This window comes from Leucopleurus acutus, assembly GCF_964270905.1.
Source record: "Leucopleurus acutus genome assembly, chromosome: 8".
NCBI classification, from domain to species: Eukaryota; Metazoa; Chordata; class Mammalia; order Artiodactyla; family Delphinidae; genus Leucopleurus; species Leucopleurus acutus.
Genome location: NC_139151.1, coordinates 64,488,535 through 64,498,124, shown reverse-complemented (window position 1 = coordinate 64,498,124; position 9,590 = coordinate 64,488,535). Strand labels below are relative to the sequence as shown.

Here is a 9,590-nt window from a genome sequence, read left to right as displayed (position 1 = left end):
ATTCCCTTTTCTCTACATCCTCTCCAACACTTATTTCTTGTCTTTTTGATGATAGCCATTTTGATCTATGTGAGGTGATATCTCATTGTGGTTCTGATTTTCATTTCCCTGATGATGAGTGCTGTTGGGTATCTTTTCAATGCGCTTAGTGGCCATCTTTGGAAATGATATCCTCTTTGGAAAAATACCTGTTCAGGTCCTCTGCTATTTTTTTAATTAGACTGTTTTTTTGATATTGAGTTGTATGAGTTCTTCATATATTTTGGATATTAACCCTTTATCAGATGTATAATTTGCAAATATCTTCTCCCATTCAGTAGGCTGCCTTTTTGTTATGTTGATAGTTTCCTTTGCTATCCAAAAGCTTTTTAGTTTGATGTGGTCCCATTTGTTTATTTTTGCTTTTGCTGCCCTTGCCTGAGGAGACGGATCCAAACAAAATTTTGCTAAGACCAACATCAAAGAACACCCTGCCTATGTTTTCTTCTAGAAGTTTTATGGTTTCAGAGCTTACATGTAAGTCTTTAATACATTTTGAGTTTATTTTTGCATGTGGAGTGAGAAAATGGTCTCAATAATTTTACTTCTAAGAATTTATCTTTAAAACAATTCATAAAATTACCCTAAGATGAATACACAAGGATGTTTATTCAGGAAGTTTTCATGGCAAAAATGTAGGGGGTGGGGAGAAGTTTAATGTCCAATAACAGAGGAATGGTTAAACAAATTAGGATAATTTCATATGATGAAATATCATGCAGGTAATAAAAATGATATTGTACAGATTTATTTACTGACATGGAAAGATGCCACGAATATACTGATGAGTAAAAAAAAAAAAAAAAAAAAATCAGGTTACAGACCAACCTGATCCCACTTTTTTTTTTTTTTTTTTTGTGGTACGTGGGCCTCTCTCTGTTGTGGCCTCTCCCGTTGCAGAGCAGAGGCTCCGGACACACAGGCTCAGCGGCCATAGCTCACAGGCCCAGTCGCTTCGCGGCATGTGGGATCCTCCCGGACCGGGGCACGAACCCGCGTCCTCTGCATCGGCAGGCGGACTCTCAACCACTGCGCCACCAGTGAAGCCCTGATCCCACTTTTTAAAATTTGTGTGGCCCATTAGGGAAAGTCCAAATGACCAGTAAATAAATAAAATTCAGTAGTAATCAGTAATGGAAGTTAAAACAATAGTGCCATATTAGTTTATACCCTTTAGGATGGCAAACATGAATCCATACAGAGGTCGGCAAGGACACAGGGAGGTGGGAAACTCTCATGCACTGCTGGTGGGAATACACACTGGTACAGGCATTCTGGAGACTAATCTCACAGAACTTAGCATTGTCTGTAGAAGCTTTTGGATGCCGTTTCTGGATATATAACCTCAAGAAATTCTCATTCAGATCCACAAGAGAACATGAAACAGGATGTTCATCTATACATTATTCGTGGCAAACAGGTGCTGGAGGCAAACCAAGAGTCCCTCATTAAGAGACAAGAGAAGTTAAATGTGGTAGATGCGTTATTACTCCATAATGTGCAGCTACGAGAAAAACAATCTACTTGGATAATTATTTTTTTAAGTGTTTAGTGAGAAAAGTAGGAAATTTTTTAACACAATATATTTGTATGTTAAAAACACATAGTCAGTCACAAAACAACAAAACAGATTTTATAGGATTATATACATATAATAAGTACAGATATCAAACAGGTTAAAGACAGTTCCTATGGAGGAGATGGGAAGGGGAATGGGAATTAAAGGAGAAAAAATAAAGTAATTAAAACAAGAGAGAAGGCTTGCACAGACCAATAATAACAACTTAAACTGAGAGGTATGCTTAATTCAGCTCTCCGCAGTTGAGTTCAATTTTTTAAAGTGCATATGTATAATATGTAAAAATGTCTAAAAAGGTAAACTCTAAAATAATGGTAGTTATCTCTCTGGGAGTGGTATAAAAGGAAAATCTTTTCCTTTTTTCTACACTGGATAAATATTGTATAATAAGTAAAATGCATTTCTTAAGTCTCAAAAACTCATCTTAACACTCAAAACTACCTTCCTGCTTTTGGATAAAGTACAATAACCTACTAAATTCAGCTGCCTGTGTGGTCACAGTCATTTTATTATTTTACCAGAATTCAAAATAACTCTGGAACAAGACCAGTGGGACCACCAGATAGCTATCTAGCCTCACCCTTCTTCCCATGCCAATGAAGACCAAGCCTCCAATCCGGCTTTGGCAGAAACCTCTGTGGAACCCAGGATAACAAGGCCCTCGGCGTCCCCACTGGGGAAAGGAGGGGCAGCGCTCATAACTCTGTCAGCTCACTCAGCCTCTGAAAAGACGGCTTGGGCAGCAGTTGCCAAAGACAAAGGTTCCACCAAAGGGTGGAAACTCTATTTGCAGCTTTGTAGACACAGGTGTCCTTCCAGGCGACTCAAGACCTGCAGTGTGGGACTGGGTTTGGCCAGGAATAGCTCAGAAGGCCTTCCTCTCAGAAGCCAGCTTTTGAGGCCTTCAAGTGTATATTCTAACTGTATTTGGCAACAAAAACCAAAGAGGTCAGCGGCTTAGCTCAGGGCGAAAAAACGACTATTTCTGATTATAATCCCCACTTCAAACCAGGTCAAAGAATTAAAAAACTCACTTCATTTATTTATTTTGCACTCACTAAGCATACTGCTGAAGCAGTTCTGGTTTCCAGTCCTACCAGTCTCATGTAAATCCTTCAGAACCACAGGTGTAAATCACCTACCCAAGCCATCCTCATAGTAGAGGACATCTGGGGACATCTGGCTTGAGAATCCAAATGTTAAAATTATTCCACCTTACTCTCTGTGTCTTCATAGCATCAAAATAGCCTGTGGCACTTGAGTGCAAATCCAGACTCCAGCCCTGATTACTCACTGTGCGACCTTGGCTAAGTTACTTTATGTCTCTGAGGTTCAATTTCTTTATCCACAGACAGAACAGAGATAATAACACCTACTCCACAAGGCTGCTGTAAGAATTAAATGAGCTAAGGTATATAAAGTGGCTAGGAGAATGTCTAATACAAAGAAGGTGCTAAAAAAAAAGAAGCCGTTTCCATTCCTCGCCATCACTCCCTTCCACCCTTAGCTGTTCAGCTAAGGTGTGGGCATTTCAAGAAATTGCTTGGTACATTGTGTTTGATTACAAATGGATGGTACCATTCCCACAGCCAGCAACAGTAGCTAAAGATAAAAGCTGCGACTACTCCTCAGCCGTCGACAGGTCGGATCAGCCACAAATGACTCACCACTGTTGATAAATGATGTGTTCTTGGCATCAAGAGACCTTATCCCGACAGGCTTTGACACCTTATGAAAAAGAAACCAGAAGGAAGGTTGAATGGCTCACAGAGAAGGTCCTCAGGGTTTGATGGTGACCTTCAGTCAATTCTGAACTTGTACCAGACTGGTGTTAGAAGGGTCTCCTGTGTCTTCAGACATGTCTCCAAATCACAGATTTTTTAGTTGGGAAGGACTCCAGCTGAGCAGCTGCCTCTTCATCTCAGAGCTGAACCATCTCCTTCACTTGCCTTAGATTCCCTGAAGGGAGTCATAAGACTCCCTGGGCAGAAGGCAAATGCCTGTTCCCTGCTCGGAATAGCCCTAAGCTAGTGCCCAACCTGCCTTTGGCAGCTTTGTCTGCTGGTTGAAACTCTGCCAGGGTGAGGTTTGGCTGAAGGGCTCTGTGGCTATTGGACAAACCTTGGCTCAAGGAAAAGGGTGAGTATTTAATCCCAAGCCACTGTCTGCAAGGATGAAGTGTTTGCAGCTCTCCGGTTTTTGTAGCCCCTTCAGACCACCCAGAACCACTCACGGGCATGGGAATTCCCAAACTGGATTTTTTAGTCACTCTTTCATTCTTACATCCCCTGTACCTTGTGCAGTGCCTGTGGCACAGAGCTCCCGCTAAGTGAATATTTACTAGAAGGACCTTAAGAAAAGCACGGTCTTTTGCTACTTTTGTAACCCCTTGAATTCTGATGAACCTCACTAAATTGTTAAGATCAACTAGGACAATGAACTGTATGAAGATTGACACTGTCAATAGCCAGGTGCTCAAAACTGAGGCCTCAGATGGTCTTAAGGAAATTCCATGTACTAGGATCTACTTTCTTTGAAACTGAAATTGCTTCAGGAGCAGGTTGTCTCTGGACTCCAGACCTATGACCCCTTTCAGTGTCATGGAGGCTTTTTCTGGAAGGAACTATTCTAGGCCCTCAGAAGGGGCCTTGTGGAATGCAATTGATCCGAAAGTCCCAGGAGAAGGTAGGCTGCCCTGGAAACATTTCCATTATTCAAACTCACCCTCAGATTTTCTTCACCAAGAAGGTTTCTAAGATCACCTAGAAGCACCAACATTTCAGTCATGCTTTGAAGTGTAAAGGCCAGGGAGTCTTTCTGGAAAGGACAAGCAGTAGAACTCCATCCTGGGTCTTCAGGATATTGGTTGAGACAAATAGGGTAGAGACATCAATAGCAGGGTGCCTTCCCTTATCCTCTCTTCTGTCCTAACTGTTTCCACGTCCCCTGCCCTTCTAGTCACTCACTGGGGTTTAGTGTCTGGCTTCTATCACCAGAACTGGGGGTCAACGGTCTAAGATGATAAGGTATAAATTTAAGCAAAGGGGAGGAAGGAAGAAAGAAGGGAGAGAAAGGAAGACTGGAGAGAAGGGGAGAAAAAAATGAAAACGTCTTGGGAAGGAGGAAGGAAGAGGAGAGCGGCAAGGGGAGGCGGAACAATGAAGGTCTCAGGCCGTCGCAGGCGCACGGTTCCGGCGGCACGTCCGTCCAGCCCGCCTCCCGTCAGCAGCTGCACGCTGCGCCCCGTGTGGGCGCTGAGTCACGGTCCCAGAACAGGGAGCCGCCGTGCAGGTCTAGGGGGGGCCGGCCCTGGTTGGCATCTGCAAACTGTTTTTTTCTTTCCTCTTTCATTAAGGCTGTGTGCTGACTCCCACGTAGGAGGACTTATTAAACCGCACGTACTGCCTGAAGGCTCTCTGGCGCGTCGGAGGCGGCCGGCTGGGGGCGCCGCAGTATCGCTTATGAGCCAGCACACTCTCTGGGGCACTGGGCCGGGAGAGGACTGGGGTCACTGGCCCGGCTGCGGATTTCCCGGAGGAGCTCGCACTTTTTGCTGGAGTCGCTTCTAACTTTAGCCCCGCTGCAGCAGGGGGACACTCCTCAGCTGGAAGACCTCGGAGACCACCCCAACTCTCCGAGGTGCGCTTATTGCGCAGGGTTCCGTGAGCAACTCCATAAAATCTGGGACTCTGTTGCGTAATCGGGAGAGTCCAGGCTCGCCTCCCCACTAAGGGTTCACCCTACCCCAACCGGCCCAGCCGCCACACGAGGCTGTGACCTGGAGCATCTCCTCGAAGCCCGGACCCGCACGCGAGACACGCTCTCCGCACGTCCCACCAGAGAGCGTTACTCCGACAGCTCAGCCAGCGCGGAGAGCAGCCAGCACGCGCCAGCGCAGCCGTCCTACCTTCCCACGCCAGGCGGCTGGACCCCAAGGCTCCCGGACCCCAGGGCTCCCGAGCGGACCAAGACTGGGGACACCCTCCCTCCCAAGACTCGTGACCCGAGAATGAATCAGCATTGAGACAGTTTATTGGTTTGCTACTTCGCATATCACCCATTTTATGTAAATAGATTATACAGACATGGTGTTTTCTTCTTCCACAAGAGGCAACCAGTCTCTCTTTCACGCAAACACGCTCACATTCCACGCAGCACACAACGTTACACCTCTCTGAGACATTCACGTATTAAAATAGAGGGGAGGGGAACAATATAATTGCTTTAAAATGCCCTTAATACAATATATAACGTACAAAAATATCTCTATATTTGAAGTTACAAAAAAAATCTTGACACAACAAACTTAAATATTGATAATTACCTCTGTATATACAACACACATTGCACTTTTCCTCTCTAGGTTTTGGAAAGTTCAAGTAATAGTGAGGCTTGCGCCCCGGTGGGGTGACACCCCGTCAGAAATCAGTTTGTGGGCGGGCACGGCAGTGGCTCAGACCCTTGCCCCCGGGGGTCTCAGCATTTATTTCGCAGTTTCTCCTCTCCATGAGCCTGGCAGAGGACACTCCTTTGGATTCCTCTGCACCCCCCTCCCCACCCGGGGCACCCGGGCCGAATTAGGGTGAAGAGAACACTGCCTCCGAGGTGGACGGGGTCCTGCAAAGCCAGGGCTCGCCGCCGGACGGTACCTCCCGGACTCTCGGTCTCTCAGGGCTGTCTCAGCCCGAGTCCCATAGGCTGAGAGGCTCGGCTAGGGGAAGTCCTCCGTCCCGGGAGGCGCCGGCGGGATGCATGTGCGACTGTTCGCTGCTGCCACAGGCGCCTAAATCCTAAGGAGGGTGGCGAACACTTGATGAGCCCGGGAGGCCGGGGCCCCGCGCGCCTGTGGCTCCTGGGAAGACAGAGTCCGTCCCAGGCCGGCCTCGGGGAGGGAGCGTCGGCGCCGGCGGCCGTAGCCCTGGGGGCTGATCTTGCTCCTGGGGGCGACGCCGTCCTTGTCCTTGTCCGTGAACTGGTAGATCTGGTGCGCCAGTTTCTGCACCGTGCACGTCCCGAAGCGACAGCCAAAGCTCCGCAGGCTCTGGAAGTTGTTCATACTCTGGCGGTAGCGCTTGACTCGGATGCGGGCGGCGTCCGGACTGCTGGAGAAGGGAAGGAAGGCCACATGAGACCCCCCATCAAGCAGGTCTTTGGCCCCAGCCAGCGGGAACGGAGCCATTCTAAGACCAGAGGGAGCTGCTAACTGCTACCTCCATCTGAACTGCCATACAGCCCCGATGATCCCCAGGGCCAGGGCAACGGAGGAGAGCTCCCCTTGCCCACCCCGCGACGGCGCCCCGCATAGTTACCTTGCCTGGGGGCTGCGAGAGGCGCCCTTCACATCCTGCGGCCGAACGAGAGTCTGGGCAGGCCCTGCCTTCACATCGGCGAGCCCGGTGGGGTAGCTGCTGGACTCGCGAAGTTCTCTTTTTCCACGACTTAGAGCCCACTTATTCCATCTAAACAACACAAATAGACTCGATTCGCAATCGTCCAGGCGAGGTCTTGGCCCATCCCTGCTCCTGTTCACTTCTAACCCCTCGGGGACCAATAGTTAGTTTCCCTTGTCTTGCAGGTACCAGAACTGGGGCAGGCGCTGCCTGCGACTCACTTCTTTCGGAACTCTGCCGCCACGTCGAGCCGTGCGGTGTCCGCGCCTAGGAAGGCGAGCGAGCCCAGATACATGAGGGCGACGGGAACCAGCTTCATCCCAGCGTCGATGCGTAGACCCTGGGGAAGGAGAAAGAGGAGGCGAGCGTGAGCGCCCGGGTCTGCCGCACCGCCGGGCGGGGCACGGAGGCGGGCGGGGGGCCCCGGAGTGGGCAAGCTCAACCCGCGCTCTGCCGGACTCAGACGCTTATCTCCCCGGGGCGCAGAGAGGCGCCAGCGGCATTTGCACCCGCCAGGGGGGTGACAGGCCCCGCAGGGGAGGCCACTGACCCGCGCCAGGCTCCCAGAGGTTCCCCGCTCAATTTCTCGGATTGGCTGACGGAGCAGAGGGGACTGGGTCTCTGGAGTTCCAGCTGTGTCCACGAGCTGGGCCCGGGATGTGGGACGCACCCGGCAGAGGACCCTCCAAAGTGGATTGTACCCCTCACCCAGGGCTCCTAGTCTCCGGCCTGGGCAAGCCTTCCCACCTTTAACCCGCCCGGCCCGCGGTGCTTACCTGCTTGAGGGGGTGATCTGCCGAGATCTTTGGAGGATTAAGTCTGAGACGTCGCTCTGGCAGTGGCAAAACCCAGACGTCCAAGCTGCGGTGAGAAACCAGAGATGGCAAGGTTCGACCCGTTCCGCCTAATGTCACCAAGAAACCACTGAGTGGCCGGCTCTCGTTCCTCCGCTTTATAAGAGCGCAGGGGGCGGGGCCTAGGCTGCCCTCGCGCCCTCCCTTTCCTCCCTTGGGCGCGCGCTCTGCAATCGGGAGCGCGCATTGCTTGCCTGCGGGTGTGGGGTTTGGAGGTGAGGTGGGGGGTCCCTAATGCCTAGAGGGCTCAGAGATGAGCTCCAGGAGATTGGTGCAGGAACTGCCTCAGCCCTGACTCACTGGGCACAGAGTTCAGACCTTAAGCCCGGACGAAGCAGAGCCGGTACAACCTCTTGGGGGTCCTTACCTAGGACTTATGCAGCCCAGAGTATAACGTCTTCTGGCACACAACTGCGAGAGCCAGCGCGGGGTATCACGCGGATGACCCGAACTCCAGACCTCTGGAGCTGTGGCCTCGAGTGGACCGCGCCCCGTGCCGGCTCGGCGCCTGACCTGGCCGCGACCCCAGACTTCAGCGGAGCCTCAGGGGCAGAGCACAGAGCACAGCTGAGAGAAGGGGGGCTAGCCGAGACTCCGGGGTTCTGAGGATGGGCTAGTAAGATTTCGCAATAGGGGCAAGGCTCGGAAAGGCTGATGTGAGAATTGGGATTTAGAAGGGGGGACTTACCTGAAGTTTCAGAATTTGCATGCCTATTTGGAAATAAAGGAATAACCAAAATTAGGACGAAGAATACAGTTTCATTTTTTTTCCCTTTTAATCCAAGTATGCCTTATAAGGTTACAACCTGAGAGTTTGCCTGGCTGCCCTTGGAGCCTTCATTCACCCCTTGTAAACGTGAGGATACTGCCAGGGAAGCACACTAATGCTTCACTTATGTTAATCCCTTTACAAAGCATGGCCACATTCTGATCTCCTTTGATCTTCACACCTACCTTGAGTTAGACAAGGAAGGTAACATCAACTTTCTACCTGGTGAAATGAGAAAACTAAAGTTCAGAGGGGTAAGCATTTGCCCAAAGTCACACCAAAGGTGGTAAACAGTAGTGTCCCAGCTCGGCCCCGCAAGCATGCACGGCCAACTGGACTGGGGCGCCGCGTGGATTTTTCTAGGCTAGTACCATCATCTTGTCAAGGGAGAGAGGAGAGTCCTAGCCCCCGCCCAAGGATTTATGCCTTTTCATGATGAATCACCCCCAAGCACGTTTGTCACCGTTTATGCTCTTCCATCACTGCTTCTTGACTTCACTTTCTTACTTAACTTCGGGAGGCCAAACTAGGGAGGGAACTTAGCCCCGCGGGGCTCCCTACTTCTTGCAGGAGGGCCTCTGGTATCCTATCACCCACTTCCCTGGATGCAGGTCCTGAAGCCGAGGGCCTAGACTGAGAGGCGGAGGGCGCGCGGGACCACTGGAACTCTGTGGTGCAGCTTCTTCTCTCACCCTACGGCAATTCTCTTTGTGAACCTGGGCAAGTTACACACCCCACCCTCTGGTTTCCCCATTTAAAACTTGCTCCCAGCGGATCTCTAAGCTTCCTACCTGCTCTGCCACACTGGTTCTGAGACCCAGTGCACAGGACCTTGCCTGCCCTGGGCCGCGCACTGCTGGCTCAGCCGCCTTTTCACTCCCAGGACTGACCGGTGGACATTGCACCTGGGAAGGAATGGCCGCGCCGAAGTTATTTATTCTGAGGACTCTTCTCCGAGG

General features: G+C 50.5%; 1 protein-coding gene across 1 annotated transcript; it reads right to left on the bottom strand.

The window, feature by feature from the left end:
• Positions 1-6,113: 6,113 nt before the first annotated feature.
• ADM (adrenomedullin) lies at positions 6,114-7,880 on the bottom strand. Its single transcript, XM_082843922.1, has 4 exons — positions 7,785-7,880; positions 7,230-7,348; positions 6,928-7,077; positions 6,114-6,720 (listed from the first exon to the last, which is right to left on the bottom strand). Exons 2-4 carry the CDS (start codon positions 7,325-7,327, stop codon positions 6,402-6,404), a joined length of 567 nt encoding a protein of 188 aa, XP_082700048.1. The 5' UTR covers positions 7,328-7,348; positions 7,785-7,880; the 3' UTR covers positions 6,114-6,401.
• Positions 7,881-9,590: the final 1,710 nt, after the last annotated feature.

Coding starts and splice junctions, on each gene's coding strand:
- ADM (XM_082843922.1), bottom strand. CDS start 7,327: ATGAAGCTGGTTCCCGTCGCCCTCATGTATCTGGGCTCGCTCGCCTTC. Junction 7,078..7,229: donor GCGGCAGAGTTCCGAAAGAA/GTGAGTCGCAGG, acceptor TGTGTTGTTTAG/ATGGAATAAGTGGGCTCTAA. Junction 6,721..6,927: donor TCTCGCAGCCCCCAGGCAAG/GTAACTATGCGG, acceptor TCCCTTCTCCAG/CAGTCCGGACGCCGCCCGCA.